Below are 20,191 nucleotides of genomic sequence, written 5' to 3'. Positions count from 1 at the left end.
AAAAAAAAAACTAATAAAATTCAATGAAGTTAAAAAGAAAAGCCAACTATGCCTCAAATATATCTTACTTAACATGTTTTCAAGTCATTAAAATGGGAAAACTGAAGAATGTCTCATAGGCAAAAAGTAGCTGCAGCCCCTCTCACCTTTGCACGGCCTTGAGTTGAATAACATTGTGGTGGTTTTGCTTCCTGACCTTAGGTGCACCATTATGAAAAGAAGCTAGATGAAACCAAGGTCGCCTGTGAAAAGGAGCAAGAGAACATGAAGCAAAAGTATGAGAATGAAGTGCATGTCTTGGAAAAACAAATAAGTGACCTTAAAGATGAAATTGCAGAACTTCAGGGCCAGGCAGTGGTGCTCAAGGAGGCCCAACATACAACTATCTGCAGACATGAGGATGAGAAAAAACAACTGCAAAGGAAGTGGGATGAGGAAAAGACTCACCTGCAAGAGAAGCTGAGGTTGGAACACGAGTTGGAACTCAAGGCTAGCCTAGAGCAGGCAGAGGAAAGCTTTAACCGAGAGAGAGAAGGACTCATTCAAAATGGCGCCTGGACAGAAGAGAAGGTGAGAGCCTTGACTCAGGAACTAGAGCAGTTTCACCAGGAGCAGCTTAAGAGCCTGATGGAGAAGCACACTCTTGAGAAGGAAGAGTTGCGAAAAGAGCTCTTGGAAAAACACCAAAGGGAACTTCAAGAGGGAAGGTAAGAAAATAGAGGAAAATCAAGAAACCCAGGGCACTGTCCTGAGGGGGGCATCAGAAGTTCCGGTCAGTTAAGGGGACTTTGACTAGACTCTTTAGTTTCTCAGCCCGTTTTGCCATTGTGTAGACATAAGCCTACCCTAGGGTTATTGGAACTGTTTTTTTGTTTGTTTTTCAAAGACCTTATTTCTTATATCAACAAGTATCCTTTCAGGTTCCAGATGAGGATAATCTGAGAAATGCTATTTGTAAGCCAAATTCTGGGTAAATACTCCCAAAGTATGAAATGCCACTTTGTGCTTGCCTTCCTCACGTAAAATCTCAGGTACATTTGAGGGCTTTGGTGCTTCATACTATGATTAACTGGGTGCTGCTTTATTAAAGAAGAAGAAAAACATAATGATTGTGCTAATAGGTATGGTTTATAGGACTACTGTCCTCCAATGTATGCTTAATTAAAATAAAGGAATTTTATATATTTCCCAAGTTAGGGATTAGGTTAATATGTATTTGATCCTTGATGTGAAATATCAGTTTACATTTTCCATAAACAAATACATCCAGGAGTATGCCAAAGAAGTTGGTTTCTAAAGAGAGAGGTAAGTCTTCTGAATTAATTATGGCTGCCAGTCTCAGCTCTCAGAAATGAGATCCTGTCTCTGTAGAAATCAATTACATAGGAATAAGTGAAGACCCTTGTTAGCATTTAAATTGTTTGCCTGGTGGCTTCTTGTGTGCACGGGAAAATGTTTTTGTTTGCTTCTGGAGTTGGTGGCAGTTTCAGTAATGCTGTATGTTGACTACATTTAGGGAAAAAATGGAAACTGAGTGTAATAGAAGAACCTCTCAGATAGAAGCCCAGTTTCAGGCTGATTGTCAGAAAGTCACGGAAAGATGCGAAAATGCTCTGCGAAGCCTGGAGGGGCACTACCACCAAGAGCTGAAGGAGCTCCTGGAACAACAGCTTGAGGAGAGATCCCAGTGGGAGTTTGAGAAGGACGAGCTCACCCAGGAGTGTGCAGAAGCCCAGGAGCAGCTGAAAGAGACTCTCCAAAGAGAGAAAGCAACGTCTCTGGTCCTGACCCAGGAGAGAGAGATGCTGGAGAAAACCTACAAAGAACATTTGAATAGTATGGTTGTTGAAAGAGAGCAGCTACTCAAAGACCTGGAAGATCTAAGAAACGTGTCGGAAAGTCAGCAAAGCCTCCCGTCCGACCAGATCCTTGAGCTGAAGAGCAGCCGTGAAAGGGGGCTAAAGGGTGGTGAGCAGGTCCCGTGCCAGGCAGGCCCCTCAGAGCAGCTGGCCAGCCAGCAGCTGCAGAAGCTAGCAATGGAACGGGACCGGGAGAGGCAGGAGATGATGTCCAAGCTTCAGGCCATGGAGAGTGTCCACAAAGTGACCTGTGAGAAAGCAGACGAAGAGAGGGCTGAGATGACCACAGAAATCTCCAGGCTTCAGAACAAAATTAAGGAAATGCAGCAGGTGGCACGTCTGTCCGGGAGAGAGAGTGGCTGCCAGGCAGCGGGAGGGGAGGAAGCGGAAGGAAGTGGAGCCACGTCCCTGCTCCAGCAAGGAAAGCAGCTGTTGGAAGAGAATGGAGATGTACTCTTAAGCCTGCAGAGAGCTCACGAGCGAGCAGTGAAGGAAAATGTGAAAATGGCCACAGAAATTTCGAGATTGCAACAGAAGCTACAAAAATTAGAGCCGGGGTCGGTAATGTCGTCTTGTTTAGATGAGCCAGCTACTGGATTATTTGCAAATTCTGTGGAACAAACAGAGCCCTTTTTAGTGCAGAATCCAATGAAACAAGTAGAAGGTGTAAGCACACAGTGCGTCCTCAGTGACCTACCAGACGACGAGGCCCAGGATCTGGGCAGTTCAGGGACGAGCTCTGCTCAGAGACAGGGGGTCAAAATGGAGGTGTCTGAAGCATCAATAGAGAGTTTTTCCGAGCTCGAAAATAGCGACGAGACCAGGACTGAGAGCTGGGACCTGAAGAATCAGGTTTGTCAGCTTAAGGAACAACTAATGATCCTACGGGCAGACTGCAGTCGAGCTTCTGAAAAGAAACAGGACCTACTTTTTGATGTTTCTGTGCTGAAAAAGAAACTGAAGATGCTTGAGAGAATCCCCGAGGCTTCCCCCAAGTATAAACTGTTATATGAAGATGCCAGCAGGGAAAATGACTGTCTCCAGGAAGAGCTGCGAGTGATGGAGGTGTGCTATGATGAAGCCCTAGAAAGTAACAAAGAACTCACTTCGGAAGTTTTCAAATTGCAGGATGAGCTAAAGAAAGTGGAAGAGGTGACGGAAACGTTCCTTAGCCTGGAAAAGAGTTACGATGAGGTCAAAAGAGAAAACGAGGAGCTGCATGTTCTGGTTTTGAGACTTCAGGGCAAGCTGGAGAAGCTACGGGAAAGAGCGGCACTCCAGTGTGACTGCTTCTCCTTGTGGGAAGCCCGCTTAGCTAACCTGGAAGTCCCGCCCGGAGAAAAGGAACTTCATCAGACGCTGGAAGAGCGTGTGCCAAAGGTGGTGAACGTACACCGTCTCATAGAAGAACGTTATCAAGAAAACCAGTACCTCGAGCGGGAGAATACACAGCTCCTGGGAAGAGGACAAGAGAGTGAACTCGCCTGGCTGCAGAGAACAATCCGGACACATCGAGAAAAGCCCAGAGTACAGAACGAGCTTCTGGCGGAGGAAGAAGACGCCGCTCTCCTAGGCCTTCAGGACAGACACCTTCCGCGTCAGGCCGCGATAGCAGAGTTAGAGCTGGAGAAAAAAAAGCTGCAGGAGCTGACCAGCAAGTTGAGGGAGAGAGTCACTGCTTTAGTGAAGCAGAAAGACGCACCTTGTCAAGGAGAGAACGAGGAAGAGCTGAAGGCAATGATGCATGACCTGCAGGTCACGTGCAGTGAGATGCAACGCAAAGTTGAGCTTCTGAGGTAATGTATGCACCTTCTAAACTTCCCGGACTCCCAAGAGCACCTCACCACGTCTAACGCCCACTGCTTGCTCTGCCTAGAGAAACTAACCTGTTAGTCTTCCAGAAGAGAGCACTACTGTAGACTTCCTTCTGCTTCTGCGTTGTCTTAACAAGTAGAGTAACCTGGCCTCGGAGGCCTTCCCTTCCTCGATACGAGATAAATGTTGTTCGTTCAGGGTGTCGTCATGGAGGGTGTTTGCCGTTTAACCGTGTGCATCATGAGTGTGCGTCAAGTCTAACTCTTTTCTAGCATTTCTCGTGGATGGATAGTTGTTTTGGTTTTGTTTTTGCTAAATGTTAGTTATTTTCCTCATGGGATGGAACATGTTCTATGAGAATGCCTTTCGTTTATTATTAACTCACTTGGTAGGTAAGAACTCTCACCCTGTACTATTACAGGAAAAATGTCATGCTTTGTGGCTTACAGTTTTTCACTTATAGGACTTGAAGTACATGCTGCTGTTCTGTAAACAATGGAAATTTATCTTAGAACGTATAATTTTATTGAAGAGCTATCACATTCTAATACATGTGCTAGAAATAAAGACAAAATTAAAACCAATTTGAACCACTGCTCCCTTGACTTTATATAATATGAATGCAATTGTCTTCTAGCAAATTTGGTTTTTAAAAAAACTTGTAAAATATTACATGTTTTTGAAATATCTTAATGATATGGAACAAAGTAATTCTGGATGTAGTTTTTCCTCTTCCTCAGACCATTTTTAGTTCTAAAAATCAGGATATAATGAGTTGAAAAAAATCACAAAGGAAACATGAGCGTACGTATTTCAGTGTGGTCCTTTGATGTATGTAGTGAATTCTCTTTCTGTAGGAACCCTGAGGCCTGTAACTAAAGCTAATACAGCTTAGTAATAGGCTTATGCCCATCTGAAGCAAGTAGAACTTGAGACTGAGATAAATGAAGTTATTTGCTCAAAGCAGTACGCTTGCCACTGAGAAAATTAGCAACCATGGGGGGCAGAGTCTCAATTCCCATCTCTACGCTCAAGTGTTTTAGCCACACTTCCCTAACGTCTTTTTGTGAAATTCTTAACTTCCCAAAAGAAATGAGTCAATATGTCATAGCTTGACTTCCATTACTAAGAGTCTACTAATTTAGACTTCTCTTTTTAACTGGCATGGAATACTTGTTTTATTGGAAGTTACTAGAAAGCATTTTCCAAAGATGCCAGATGACGGCCTTGTTATAACTATTTTTTTTTAATCTCTGTAATTCAGATATGAATCTGAGAAGCTTCAAGAAGAAAATTCTATTTTGAGAAATGAAATTACTACTTTAAATGAAGAAGATAGCATTTCTAACCTGAAATTAGGGAAATTAAATGGATCTCAGGAAGAAATGTGGTAAGACATATACTTAAATTTTCTTAAGGTATTTTTGCAAGGACTAAAACTGTTTTTGCTTCGACTTTTAAAGCCTAACTCTTAGGTTATATTTTCACTGTCCCTTTAGGCAAAAAATAGTAACTGTAAAACAGGAAAAGGCTGCAGTTCAGAAGATGGTCGAAAATTTAAAGAAACAGGTAAGGAGATACTTAGTATGTCCCAAGGTTTCTTGATTCTCAAATTTTCTATATTTGTAATTTATAAATTCATAAGACATGCCCCTGGAATAACATGTAGCTAATGATGGTAAAGTTGTAAATCCTGAGTTTCAGAATAGAAACTCACCCCATGCTGACTCTGAACTAGGTTTCTATTTTTTGGTGCCTGTCATAATATATATACTATTTCTATAGTCTGAGTGCTTAGTACAAGCTTTATAATCAGTGGGAATGGGGAGATGATGCCTCTAAAAGCGTACCTATGAAATACTAGCTCTACCCCTCACGTTCTTTCAGGTAATGTTAGCTCCTTCCTCTTTCAATACCACAATTGAAAGCAGAAAGTAAAGGACCCAGTTTCACAGATACAGAGTAATGGTTCCTCAGTAGATATTTGCATAGAATTGCAATGTATTCAGCTAGCTTGTGCCATTCGGCACCCAATTTGTGTAATCTCACAACATGCAGTTGTGCAGGGAAGGCCATTTAAGAATCTGTCTGAAACAGCCAAAAGACAGGGACATCCTGGGAAAAGAGCATTTTCAGGACTTGAAACGGGCAAGGTCTTAACATCCAGAATGTATTCTGTACTCTTATAAATAAATGGCAAAACCCAGTTGAAAAACAGATAATTGGTTTGAAGCAGTCAAGTAAAGGGAAAAACAAATACAACGTATAAGAAGATAGCCTAAGTAGGGAAGTGCAAATCAGTGTTCCTTTTTTCATCTTTCAGATTAGCAAAAATTAAAGATACCATCTCGTCTCTAAAAAGGGATAAAGAAATGAATGTGTACTCATGCATTTTTGGTGGGAGTATAAGTCGGTAGCACTGTGAGGAAGACACTTTGGGGACAGCTATCAAAACAGTGTTGTACGTGCAGACCTCCTAACCCAGCAGCCCCACTTCTAAGAAAATGATCCTAAATACGAAATGCTACCATGTAGAAATGAATTTTTCAAAAAGACTGTTCTGTTTCTTCATGATTAAAAGAATGATAACAAACCTATATGTCTGCCAGTGTGGGAATGGATGACTACGTTATGCAATGTCTTGACACACAGAATATGCTGTAGACACTAAAAACATAGCACGCGGTGGTTTCTGAATGCACTGACTTGGAAAGATAAAAGTCTGTAAGATACTATAAGTGGAAAAAGCAGGCTGTCCAAACATCTGAAATGATTCAAATTTTTGTTTTGAAGGGGAGAAACACCTCTCCATGCATATGTGTTTTGTATATACATAGAAACCCGTCTGGAGGGACACAGACCCAGCTGTGAACAGCGGCTACCCCCATGGAGTTAGACTGAACTGGGGGTCTGGCACTTCTTTGTATGCTTCCCAGTTGATGGAATTTGTAGTAATGAGTACTGTAATAGTTCTATTGGTAGGGACGTGTGTGTGTACATATATCTGCCTATAAAACCTTACTACAGACAGGGAAGAACCAATTAGCCTCTGTATCTGGTTTTTAGGAGAAGTAGGGTAACTAGTTTTTAAAACTTATCTCAATTTGAATAGATTTCAGAATTAAAAACCAAAAACCAAGAGTTGGATTTGGAAAATACAGAACTTAGCCAAAAGAACTCTCAGAATGAGAAACAACTGCAGGAACTGAGTCACCATGTGGCAGGAGCGCTGACCCAGAAGGAGGAAGAGCCGGGACACAGTGCACCTGAGCAGTGCAAACTACAAGAGCCTCATCGGAAAGAAGAACTGGAACAGTGTAGAGCGCAGGTACGGAGGAGAGCCACCCTACAGCTTCCGGGGACGAAATCCCAAGAAATAAAGCAATGCTGGCATTGCATTTCTTACAGATAAGGTCTTCATAATTAAAACAGTGTGGTACTGGCAAGTGAATGGGCAAATAGATGAAAACTTAGTATAGAACAAAGGTACCTTCTCAAATCACTGGGGTAAAGATGGATTTTTTTTTTTTTTTAAATTAGTGGTTCCTGGACAACTCTGTAGACATTTGGGAACAGATAAAATGAGATCCATATCTTGTATAGTGCATAAGGATAAACTCTAATTGCATTAGGAGTCTAAATATAAGAAACGAAACTACGAAAGTACTAGAAGAAAACATGGATGAATTTGTCATTAACCTTAGTGTAACGAAAAGCTATCCAACTATGACTCCTAAACCAGAGGCCAAAAAAAAAAAAAAAAAGATTAAGAAAATCGTTTCATGGCCAAAAAAAATACCATAAACAAAGTCAAAAGACAATTCACAAACTGGGAGAAAAATATTTACATCACATACCACAGAGAATAGGGCTAATATCCCTACTATGTAAAGAGCTCTTAAAAATCCATGGATTCGGGGCACCTGCGAGGCTCAGTCGGTTCAGCATCTGCCTTCAGCTCAGGTCATGATCCCAGGGTCCTGGGATCGAGCCACGAATCGGGCTCCCTGAGCAGTGGGGGCTACTTCTTCCTCTTTCTCTGCCTCTGCCTTCTCCCCTACCTGCCACTCCCTCTCTTTGTGCTCGCTCTCTCTCTCTCTCTCTCTGTCAAATAAATAAAATTTTTTTAAAAAGATGCAAAATTATTTTTAAAAAAACCCATGGACTTAAAACCAAAATCTGATAGCAAACTGGGGGAAAAAACCCACCTGAGAAATCATGTTCATACTGTTTAGGGGCACAGTCTTTCAAAAGATAGTTTTGGTTCGTTTCACTGAGGATAATGGTCATAAAAGAGCCTGCCACTGAATTAGGGCGAGGGTTTCCTAACTGCTGCCTTTTGTGAACCTAGTAAGTTTCCCCAGGCTACGTGAAGATGTCTGTCACTTGACTTTCTAATTTTTCTTCTTAGTCCTCTACTTTAGTGTCTTCTCTGGAGGCCGAACTTTCTGAAGTTAAAATACAGACTCATATTGTGGAACAAGAAAACCTCCTTCTCAAAGATGAACTGGAGAAAATGAAACAAGTAAGACTGTGCTGCTTGGAATGGGCATGAAAGGGGTGGCTTATAGAACAATATGGTACCTGATGGTCTGGCTTTTCTAGCCACCAAATGTCCTTTATACAGAGTCCTGTCAAATAGCTTAGTGCTTAGTAAAATGGGGTTTGCAAGGACAAGTCCACTTACAAGGATTCCTATTGCTAATTCTCTAAATGCGGTTTTAGTTGTGTAACTTACATATATTATAGACTGAAATTCTATCACTATAAATCAGTCACAACCACTTCAGTTTAAGAAATTTGTTGTTCTGCTTTCTTCTGGCCAGGTGATAAAGTAATAGAAGTTTGTCTAAAGAGAAAGTGACTTTCTTGCTCATAACTTTAAGAACTATTCATCTAGATTTGTGAGACACAGGTGAAGCTCACCCCTCTTTCCCTTTATTCTTGAGGCTTCTATCCTGGGCTAATGAGTGAATTCGAGAACATTATCAGGGATGCAATCTCACTTATGAATTTGGCTTTAAGAAGCCTATTTCAAAGTTTCAAAGAAAGACTTAATTTTAAATATAAAAGAGGATTCACCTTAAAGTTACATCCTGAATGTTGTCCTGTTTTATTCTTTATTCGGAACTTCTCAGTGGGTACAGGATTTGAGCAGTCCTGATTTATGAATAGGAGAATTTCATTCTGTTTTTTAAATTTGCTTCATCAAAGATTTACTTTGATATTATGACATCCTTAGATTATAAAATTCTCTCGCTTGTATCTGTTCAGCCTATGAGCATAAAGGTGTCCTCTGAATGCTGCAATATTGAATCTCTACCACTGAGTTTTTTGTTTGTGTCGATTTGTAGTTGACTCCTATAAGTCTTGATTTTCTAATAGGATTGTAATACTCCTGGGGAATTTGTGTCCCTCGTAATGCCTCGTGATTGGTACCTGATAGGAGCTTTATAAGAACCTTTTTAAGTCAGATGCTGCTGTGCAAAGTATATCTCTTCTGCCGTAACAGAAACCGTGTGCCATTATAAATGTTCCAGAAGTTAAAACTCATAGGGCCTTTCTGTCGGTGCATAAGTATTCCAAAGCTGTTATTACCAAGTTCATCCTCGTTACCATGGGCATACTTTTCTCCTGTATCCTTTGAAAATCTGTTGTTCAGTCTTCAAGATGTTAATATGGACTCCAAATCCATAGCATGAGAAGTGCATGTTTTGTGACTTCACTAAGCTAGAGATCAGAAGAAAAGGACTGGATTGGGCAGTAAAATAGCAAGAGGAGGGCATCATTCGGCACATTTTTATCGTGGTATTTTTTTACAGAGGCATTGGTATAAATAGTGAAGTGGAAAAATGGTGAGCCCTGTCTGCCTTTGGTAGAAGTTGTTTCATGGCCCCTGGACTCTTTGGGTCACAACAGTGGGGTAGTATCAGCCCATTGTTGCTGCCATACAGCTTGGACCTAGGAAGTATGTGCTGCTCTGTAGGACCCAATACAAGCAAAAGTACTTTGTGAATGAGACATTCTCTGTCGCACAGAAAAGAGACACAAGTAGCATCAACAGGGGTCTCATGCCAGTCTCTACACCCAAAATGGTACCGGGCTTTGTGAGGGTCTGGGGATGAGGAAGCAAGGTAGGGAGCAAAGGAGACAGGTCCTTTAGTAAACCAAAGCCCAGCTATTTTAAAATACATTTTTCTATGTCCTTCTGACTTTAGGTTTGTAAGGTATGCTGGATTTGTTGTCAGTTGAAGACAAGATTCAACCCTTAGAGTCTATTTTGTCATATTATTCCCAAAGTGAATGTGAAAGAACATAAGGTATGAAGTAGAAAGATAGCCATAAAATCATAATAATAAAGAATTGAAGATGTGAAAGCCAAGTGAAACAGGGAAATTAAAAATGCGTAGGAACTATGGGAAAGGGTAAAGAAATATAAGAAACAATCGGTCTCATTAGAGCAGTCACTGGGGGGAGGTGGGAATTACTCCCCCACCCTGGGACATTTAGCCATGTCTCGGGCCATTTTTGGCTTTCACAACTGGTGTGTGGGGGGAGGAGTGCAACAGGCATCTAATAGGTAAAGCCAGAGATGCTGCTAGCCGTCCTCCAGTGTGAAGGACAGCCCCCCAAAAATTATCTGGCCCAAAATGTCAATCCTAGTAAGGCAGATGCTGTAACGGAACAGAAAATGTCTTTGGTTTGTCTCGATTCCAGTAGAGAGGAGGAAGTCATTGTGTCCACATTTAACATGTTACTAAGCAAGTCAGTTTTGGCCTCTTCCAAAGGGGAGGGCACATGGAACAAACTGAAAAACACTGATTGTTTTAGGTTTAAAACTTGCCCTTGTATTGGGGCGCCTGGGTGGCACAGCGGTTAAGCATCTGCCTTCGGCTCAGGGAGTGATCCCAGCGTTCTGGGATCGAGCCCCACATCAGGCTCCTCCGCTATGAGCCTGCTTCTTCCTCTCCCACTCCCCCTGCTTGTGTTCCCTCTCTCGCTGGCTGTCTCTATCTCTGTTGAATAAATAAAATCTTAAAAAAAAAAAACAAAAAACAAACTTGCCCTTGTATTGATTCACTGTACTTGGTTCATGCCAATTTTATAGTCTTGACTGAGATTTCTGAAAAAGATTTTTTTCTAGTTGAAAAAGCCTGAGGAAAAGGTATTGTGCTATGTATGTATGTACACAAGTTAAATTGATGACAGAATGGCAGTATGTTACTTATTTTACCCTGAAGGTAAAAACCAGAAAGCTGGACCATTATGTAACAGCGTCTGTCTACGTGAATCTATCTGGGCAGACATTTTGGCAGTCAATTGGAGAACGGAGAGAATGTAGCAGAGAACATTTTGTTAAATTTAATTTTAGTCCCCTAGAGCTTATATGTCCTCTGAAATATCTGTGTAGATAGGGAAATAGCAGTAGCCATGGAAACGCCCTGTGTATAAATACCTCTTTATAAACACAGCCGTGAGATGTGATGGGGTTGTTCGTTTTTTACAGCTGCACAGATGTCCTGACCTCTCCGACTTCCAGCAAAAACTTTCTAGTGTTCTCAGCTACAATGAAAAACTGCTGAAGGAAAAGGAAGCTCTGAGTGAAGAACTAAATAGCTGTGTGGAAAAGGTAGTGCACACGAGACTTTGCACCATTACTGCAGTGCATACCATAATGAGCATTTCTCTGTACCGTGGCGTATGGGCCTCCCTTTTTAGCCTAATTGTTCCAAGGTCTCCTGTAGAACAACATTCCAGCTCGCCTAATGTGACCTCAGAATTCCCGAGGTCATGATTTTGACAGGAGTCTACACTGGTTAATAATTATATTATTATATATAGTAATATGTAGTGTATCTCATTTTAATATATAACCATGCTATTCGATGTATATTATTTAAACATTTATTTATTATTTAGAGAGAGCATGAGCAGAGGCGGGGGACAGAGGGAGAGGCGGAGAGAGAGAATCTTAAGCAGGCTCCACACCCAACCTGGGGACTCAGTCTCACGACCCTGAAATCATGACCTGAGCCAAAATCAAGAGTCTGATCCTTAACGAACCGAGCCACCCAGGCGCCCCTTAATGTATATTATTAAATATATCACTATTAACATATAATATAAATACTGTTGCTTTTTAATAATCTGAGATCTATTACATAGACACTTTTTTTCTATTGTATTTTCCATAGCAAATCCCAAAACACTGCTTTTGTCCCACCTGCCTTGATAGGCATTCCGTATTTTCCTATTATGGTACTCTCTTGAGATTGAGCCAGTAGGTTGTGGGGGAGGGCAAAGGGAGAGGCAGAATCCCAAGCAGGCTCCATGCCCAGCTTGGAGTCCAACGCGGGGCTCAACCTCACAACCCTGAGATCATGACCTGAGCTGAAATCAGGAATCAGACACTTAATAAGACTGAGCCTTCCAGGGGCCCCTTGAGATTTCTCATTGCCTTCCAGCCTACCATTTCACACCCACAATGAGGCAATGAGAGAGAAAAATGGAAATCGCCAAAAAGAAGGATTCCTCAAAATTGAAGGTAGAAAGGGAGTCAGGAAAACAGCTTCATTTACCTTGCCCTGCTCCCCCATGTAAACAGATGGTGCTTAATCTTTTCAGCATCTGTAGAGGTATAGAAATTGAGGCTAGATATGTTTGCAGAAATGCCCTGTTCCCTCTTTTCTTTTCCTGAAACAGTTGGCAAAATCAAGTCTTTTAGAGCACAGAATCGCAACTATGAAGCAAGAACAGAAGTCTTGGGAACTCCAGAGTGAGACCTTGAAGTCCCAACTCGTGGCTTCACAGGAAAAGGTATGCGGCCAATTCTTGTTTCTTCTGCACAGTTACTAGCTATTCCAACAGAACTCCCAGGAGAAAAAATATTCCAGGTGGAATTGGCCTAAGAGGGCTCAGAATGACTCAACTTGACTAATATCTATCACATGCTTATAGTATGATGAAATAATGCAAACAGTTCCCTCAAAGCTCATTATTAGAATTACGAGATTATCTCATCATTTTGAGATTACTTATGAAAGCTCGAGAATAATGTGTAGAAAGGACTGCTTATTTCTCATTTAGAAAAAGGGTTTCTAAGGCAGATTCCTGCCCTGTTAAAGATCTCTATCAACCTTGCTTTTACAAATTTAAATTGTTCTTAATTGAACTATGTACTAGATTTTAGCGTGGAGTGGGGTTCTGACAACTATATATTTTCATGTTTAACTAAGGGATCCTTTACAAACCAACACCACTGGCTAAAACACAATTTCTACAAAATTCAGTAAAGCCATCTCCTGTCGTGCCAGTTGGCTCTCTTTGTTTCTGTAAGATACCACTTGGTAATTAAAATACCAGATGACTATATCAGCAAGACCCTGCTCCAGAACACAGTTCATCATCGGCCTAAATATGTAACATCCTGTAAATATATAATATCTGGGGTTTCTATGAAGCTACTGAAAAGAACTGTATATACATAAATAGAAAGAGAAGGGACCTAGGAATTCTCCTGTCCTAGCTCATTCACTCCTGAACGTGCTTTGGTGAGACCGTGAGGATCTGTGTCACACTGTAAGATTGCTCTCCCGATGCAGGTTCAGAGCTTAGAAGACACCCTGCAGAAGGTAAACTTGCAAATGTCGCTGATTCAATCTGACCTACAAGTGACTCAGCAGGAAAAGGAGGCTTTAAAACAAGAAGTGATGTCTTTATATAAGCAACTTCAGAATGCTGGTGACAAGGTAACTTCTTTTTTATTGAGGTATAACTTTATACAGTAAGGTGCACAAATTTTAAGTCTGTAACTTATTTTTATAGATGTGTATGTATGTTTATATAAATGAACAATGTAGGGGTTAAGATCCCCAAGCCCCTGCACAGTCAAAAGTCCACATATAACGGCTGACTCCCCCAAAACTTAACTACTAATCATTAAGACTGTTCTTGACTGGAAGCCTTACCAATACTATAAACAGTTCATTAACACATATTTTGTGTATTATACGTATTGTATACTGTATTCTTACAATAAAGCTAGAGAAAAAATCGTAAGAGAAAATACGATACTGTCCTGTATACCTGTCTATCTATGTGCATATGTTTATATTTGTGTAAACACCTCCTAGCTCAAAATATAGACCATATCCAGCAGTGGTTCACAAGTCAACCACTTCTGTACCCTCTGCCACCATAGGTTAGGGATGCCTGTTTCCCAACTTCATATAAATGGAACCACAATGACAGCGTTATTCTTTGTATTATGCGAGACAGAACAGCATGCTGAGTTATTCTGTAGTAAAAAAGCTAAAACATTTTGGTGTAGTATAGAGTGTGTCTCATTTTAATATATCAAAATGCTGCTTCACCTGTGTGCATAGAAATTAAAAATGGTATTACAGACGTTAGCCTTGTGGAGATATTAAGATTTTGTCCTACCATAAAAGTAGGACAGTTAATTTTAATCCAGTTATTTTATATCTTTTTATTTTTGTATATATATATATATATACAAAATATGTATGTATATATGTATTGTTGTATGTATATATATATATATATNCTCTACCAACTGAGCCATCCAGGTGCCTCCTTTTTATTTTTTTATTTTTTAAAGGAAAATAGTTTCCATTTTTAAAAATTACTTCTGGGCTGACATTTTCTTCAAAATGAGATTGTAACTTTTTCTTTTTCATGTTTTAGCTTAAAAAGCAAAAGCCTTACCCATTTGTTACCTTTTTTAAAGCATTTTCCAGGATCCAAAAAATCACTTTGGTAGCTAAAAGCATATTCCGGAGTTCAGGCCTCAATTACATGGACAGTATGTGCTTATGTGCTTTGGATGCTAAAAAAGGATCTGATTGCAAATGTGAAAAGAATTTAGCTTGTGAAAGCTTTCAGGTTAGCAGTGCATTTTGAAGTTCCCTTTGTGTCTTCTGTTAACCAAAAGAATAGTTATCTGGGGCAAAAGCATAAAGTTCATGAAGATGAAGCAATTTTTAAGGCCACCAATCTCTGTGCACTTGGGTTCTATATAGAATCAGGACTTGCCCTACAGTCATCTTTGTTATTAGGCTTCTGGGGCTATTTTGCCAAAGCTCATTCTAAACAGAAAATTTCCAAACTTTTAAAAAAAATAACTCCCAAAATATTGTTTTTATATCTATGTATACAACATAGATTCACACCTCCACTGGAAGACATGAAGAATGGAAGGTGCTCACTGAGAATTATTGTCATTGAGTAAATACACTCAAAACAGAAATCAGCTTGTTTTTAAGGCTTAACTCTGTCATTTGTCTTAAGAACTCGGCCCCAGAAACAGCCACCCATCCATCAGGCTTCCATACCCAGCAGCAAAGGCTGACTTGGGACAAGATGGGTCATCTGATAAAGGAGGAACAACAGCTCCTTTGGCAGGAGGACGAGAGACTCCAGACCGTGGTGCGGAACACCAAAGCAGAACTCACGCACTCCCGGGAGAAGGTAACTTGAAAAGCTGCACATGGTGGCATATGTCTGAAAATACTTAGTTTGATATGAAAATGAGTGATGTGATTGAAATGGTTCTAGGGTATGGATTTGAATATTCCGCTGTGGCAGACTTACTTTCAGAATGTATAGTTTATCATTTACTTGCAAATAATTTTATCCTGGTATGTTTATATAATATTTTCCATTCTATATAATCAGTTCTATATTAAAATCAGTGATTTTAAATCCTCCTATCCAGAATAGCCTCATGGAAATTACGTTAACCACATATTCTTCATTCAAATAGACTAGCTGCCAAGAGTGATACAAAAATGGCAAAATTAGACTCACATCTTGTTGGGCTAATGCCTTAGAAGAGAAAAGGTACCCGTTTTTAAAGACTCAGCCTTTCGAGGTGAGAATGGTCTCTAAAGAGGGTCTTTTCCAGCCACTAAACTGATGTTTATATCCTTCTGCTAAGTAGCTGACTAACTATGCTGAACCCATGCGTAAACACTTCCTTTGAGGACCAAACTCTCTGAAGAGCCACAGATAGTCGTTTAGAACACCTGCTCGGTGCCAGAAACTCTGCTTTCACTGAAGGTGCAGTATCGACCGGGACAGACACGGTCGCTGTCCTCGTGGAACTTGGTTGATATAAATGCATTGTTTCAGGTGTAAACCGTCCAAGACAAAGTAGATGGGACTGTCACCTCATTGTCTCCTAAAAGTTATGCTCATGTCAGAGACAAAGTGCCTAGGACTACATCTGTTTTCTGGGCAGCCACGCCGCACTGTTGACTCCCAGCAGTTTGCTAGATCCAGAGGTCCCCTTTTCTTTGTCTGATCCTCACAGTCCTTGGATTTTGAAACCCAGCCAGACCAAAAATAGATTTACCTAGAAGGATCTTTCGAAATCCAAAAAAGCAGGCTTCAATAATTGGCAGACTTGGAGCACTTGGCTCAGCTGGTTAGGCATCTGCCTTTGGCTTAGGTCATGATCTCAGGGTCCTGGGATCGAGCCCCATGTTGGCTCCCTGCTCAGTGGGGAGTCTGCCTCTTTTTCTCTCTCTCTCTTTCCCACTCTTTCAAATAAATAAATAGAATCTTAAAAAAAAAAAGTGTTTTTAATATGACAAAACCCAAGTGCTAAAAAAACCCTTTCCTTATGTTCATTTTTTTTCTTTCTTGCTGGATGACTATATTAACATTTCTTCCTCTCACGTATCTTCTTGTTAGGTCCGTCAGCTGGAATCCAACCTTCTTCCCCCCAAGCACCAAAAACATCTACACCCATCAGGCACTGTGAAGCCCACAGAGCAGGAGAAGTTGAGCTTAAAGAGAGAGTGTGAACAGTTTCAAAAGGAGCGATCTCCTACTAATAGGAAGGTGAGTTTTTGAGAGTTTATACCATGTGTCTATGTCCTTATTCTGATGTGTCCCTATGCGTATGTTTCTCCCTGCATGCTTCCAAGGAAATGATTACAGTGGTATATTTTGGTTCTTCCATCTATCTATCCTTTTTGTAATATTATCAAGTAGTATTAGAGTTCTTTTTGATTCACTGATGGTTGAGAAGGAGCAGTTAACTTTAAGTATTCATAATGAAGATGGTTAATCATCTTCAGTAGTATTATAACCCTTTTAAGTTAATAAAATCTATTTTTAAATGTATATATCCTGAATATTAATAAGACCTTTTAATATGGTATTAGTTACCTATTGCTGTGTAACAAATTAGAGCAACAGACATTTGTTGTCTCAGTTTTGGTGGGTGGGGAATTCAGAAGCAGCTTAGTGGACTGGTCTGGCTGAGGGGCTCACGAGGTTGCAGTCCACAGACCAGGTGGCCCTGCATTTATCTGAAGGCTTCACTGGTACTAGAGGACCCACTTCCAAGGTCAGTATTGTAACTGTTAGGAGGAGGCGTCTGTTCCTCGCTGGCTGATTACCACAGGCCTCAGCTCCTCACCACCTGGGCTTTTTCTCAGGACATGGCAGTGAGTGGTAGGAGAGAGACCCCAAAAGCTGGAGTGCCTTTTCTAAGCTCATCCTGGAAGTGACAGGCCATCATGTCTGCTGTCTTCTGTCGGTCACACAGACTAACCCTGGTACAGGAAAACTACACAAGGGTGTGAGCCCCAGGATGTGGAGGTCACTAGGGACCATCCTGGAGGCTGGCCACCACATGGTTAAGCCTCTGTAGCCTCACTCAGTTTGCTTTCTGTACTTTGTTCTACGAAGTAAGAGTTCTAAGACCAGTGTTAACCCTCGGAGTTCTTGTTACTTTTCTTTTTTCTTCTAAACTAAAACTCAGAGTTCTCACTGCTATCTTCCTCTTCTGAAAATTATGGTTTGTGTAAAAATCTGGGAAGAATGATGAACAATCAATTACTTCTGTTAGAAAAATTGTATGAGGATGGGGCGCCTGGGTGGCACAGTGGTTAAGCGTCTGCCTTCGGCTCAGGGCGTGATCCCAGTGTTACGGGATCGAGCCCCACGTCAGGCTCTTCCGCTGTGAGCCTGCTTCTTCCTCTCCCACTCCCCCTGCTGTGTTCCCTCTCTCGCTGGCTGTCTCTATCTCTGTCAAATAAATAAATAAAATCTTTAAAAAAAAAAAAAGAAAAAAATTGTATGAGGGACGCCTGGGTGGCTCAGTCGGTTAAGCGTCTGCCTTAAGCTCAGGTCATCCCAGGGTCCTGGGATCGAGCCCCGCATCGGGCTGCCTGCTCAATGGGAAGCCTGCTTCTCCCTCTCTCCTCACTCCCCCTGCTTGTGTTCCCTCTCTTGCTGTGTCTCTGTCAAATAAATAAAATCTTTAAAAAAAAAAGAAAAATTGTATGAAAATTTTAAGTTTATCATGACCGTAGGCAGTAAGAAGACTTGGTTTGTGCTCTAAAGCTGGAATACCATTCAATTGTAGGTACATTCAAATAAACTTTTCAGAAAGATAAAGGGTTTCATCCAGCTGCTAAGGGAAAAGTCTAATGATAGGTTTTAACCTGAAGAGATTACACTTCTCTTTAACAACTCTCGCTCCTCTCCTCAACTCTTTTTGATAGAAACCAAAATCAATATCCTATATTCATGTTTATTACTTAGCAATATTCTAAATTCCAGGGTCTTGTAGCTCATTAAATTCTTCCTATAATAGAGAATTCCAAAAATGGATACTCACAAAATCTTCAAATTTCATCTTTAAAATTGAGAAAGGAGGGGCGCCCGGGTGGCTCAGTCGTTAAGCGTCTGCCTTCGGCTCAGGGCGTGATCCCAGAGTCCTGGGATCGAGCCCCACATCGAGCTCCTCCGCTGGGAGCCTGCTTCTCTCTCCCACTCCCCCTGCTTGTGTTCCCTCTCTCCCTGGCTGTCTCTCTCTGTCAAATAAATAAATAAAATCTTAAAAAAAAAAATAAAATTGAGAAAGGATTTCTTGAACTCAGGTTTTATGTACTCTCCGTTTTAAACCTTTAAACTTTGCCTTAAGACAGTGTTTTTCCCACTGCAGATCCATAGTAGAGAATCATGAAATTTAGTGAAACATCAGCCTCTTTTATTAAGAAGATATGCTAGAAAATATCAGAGTACATGGCTCATGGTGAGGATAAATTTCATTTCATGAAAGCTTTCTGTCAGTGATATGTATTTATACCTGGTTATGAGCATGGGCTTGTGTCCTGGATGTATTTCTTACAGGGAGCGGCATTGAAGTTTGAAAGCCAGGTGCCTTATGAGATCTGTTCTCTGTAAGCAGTGGTGATTAAAAACTATCCTACTTAAATGTAATCAGTGCACGGAATTATATTGTTGTTTTCCTTCGATGAGTGAACTCCACTTTCTACCAAAGGTTGAGATTTCTGACTAGCATAGATGTATAAAAGTACAACAACTCAAGTGTTTGGTTTTTGTAAAAGGGAATTTTGTGTTTTTTAGCAGGTCAGTCAGATGAATTCCCTTGAAAGAGAATTAGAAACGATTCATTTGGAAAATGAAGGCCTGAAAAAGAAACAAGTAAAACTGGATGAACAGCTAATGGAGGTAAGTTTTTAAGCAGCTGGCCTTAGCTATGAAGAATATTTTAATCCATGAACGTGCCATTTGTTGGGAGAGGCCAGCATAGCATTGAATTCCCGTTATGAAGAAAAGCTGCCAAGCTGAATTCTTTGGTGTGTCTTACCACGTTTGATTGACAGTTTTGCTCATTACATAGTCACAGGAATCATACTGCTTCCCAAAGGAAGGAATAGTGTGGACTATCCTAAAATGCAAGGACCCATACCTCCACAAATTCAGGGGGCAGGGGCTCTGATATTGGCCAAGAGGCCCAGAGCTCCCCCGCCACTGCTGGGGTTGTAACAGTTTCTAAATATCTCCCCTATTGTAGTGTTTTACCGATGGGATTGCTAACGACCTCTTTGGTTTGGAAATCCATGTAAGGAATTTGGGAGCGCGAGCATTTAGAAGTTTAATCTTCAAGTGCTGTCATTGTTCATTGCTTCATTTGTAACTCAGCATTGCCTTGTGAGAGGTACAGCTGTTAAATATAAAAATGGAGTTGTAAAATTTGTCCGCTTGGACACTGAGTTTCCAGTCTACTAGATTGCTTTCTGAATACTAAATACAGTTACAGGATATAAAACAACTTACATACAAATCCTCCTTAATAAGTAAAAGTTTCACTGAGATGTTTTGCTTGGGGTAGATGAAAACGTCATATAGTGAACTGTAAAATTTATTTAAGGTAGAGAGGCATGGGTAGAAAATATCTTTTTGTGCTCTTAAAAAGTACTAGGTCTACAAATATTTTAGATCCAGAATTACAGGATGAGAGAGATTTAGACATTTTCTTTTATGAAGCTGGACACACGCAAAGGTAACTTTAAATAGATGGTTTTTAAATGTGAAATATGGACAGATATGTCACACTGACATTTAAATGACCACTGAGGTTTCTGCCAATTTTATGTTCTCTGATTTATCCGCTAATAGGGAGATTAAACTATAAATAGTGAAATCTAAACCCTTTTTTTCTTTCTCTGACA

The 20,191-nt window shown here is 40.6% G+C and overlaps 1 protein-coding gene across 10 annotated transcripts in view; it reads left to right on the top strand.

The window, feature by feature from the left end:
* NIN (ninein) overlaps positions 1 to 20,191 on the top strand; it is a 106,859-nt gene that overhangs the window by 75,899 nt on the left and 10,769 nt on the right. For 5 of the 10 annotated variants that reach the window (XM_034648571.1, XM_034648572.1, XM_034648574.1 and 2 more), the window contains 12 exons: positions 202 to 707; positions 1,517 to 3,655; positions 4,939 to 5,064; positions 5,174 to 5,243; positions 6,787 to 7,002; positions 8,086 to 8,199; positions 11,182 to 11,304; positions 12,378 to 12,491; positions 13,277 to 13,423; positions 14,985 to 15,164; positions 16,392 to 16,541; positions 19,083 to 19,187. In XM_034648571.1, coding sequence (XP_034504462.1) covers positions 202 to 707; positions 1,517 to 3,655; positions 4,939 to 5,064; positions 5,174 to 5,243; positions 6,787 to 7,002; positions 8,086 to 8,199; positions 11,182 to 11,304; positions 12,378 to 12,491; positions 13,277 to 13,423; positions 14,985 to 15,164; positions 16,392 to 16,541; positions 19,083 to 19,187 — 3,990 coding nt within the window. The remainder of the gene's footprint in view (positions 1 to 201; positions 708 to 1,516; positions 3,656 to 4,938; positions 5,065 to 5,173; positions 5,244 to 6,786; positions 7,003 to 8,085; positions 8,200 to 11,181; positions 11,305 to 12,377; positions 12,492 to 13,276; positions 13,424 to 14,984; positions 15,165 to 16,391; positions 16,542 to 19,082; positions 19,188 to 20,191) is intronic. The other 5 variants (XM_034648570.1, XM_034648576.1, XM_034648578.1 and 2 more) reach the window with 3 other exon arrangements.

The sequence above is a fragment of the Ailuropoda melanoleuca genome, chromosome 20, assembly GCF_002007445.2.
Source record: "Ailuropoda melanoleuca isolate Jingjing chromosome 20, ASM200744v2, whole genome shotgun sequence".
In the NCBI taxonomy this organism is placed as follows: domain Eukaryota; kingdom Metazoa; phylum Chordata; class Mammalia; order Carnivora; family Ursidae; genus Ailuropoda; species Ailuropoda melanoleuca.
Note: the sequence above shows the minus strand (reverse complement) of the source record. Positions and strands in the feature narration are given on the sequence as shown.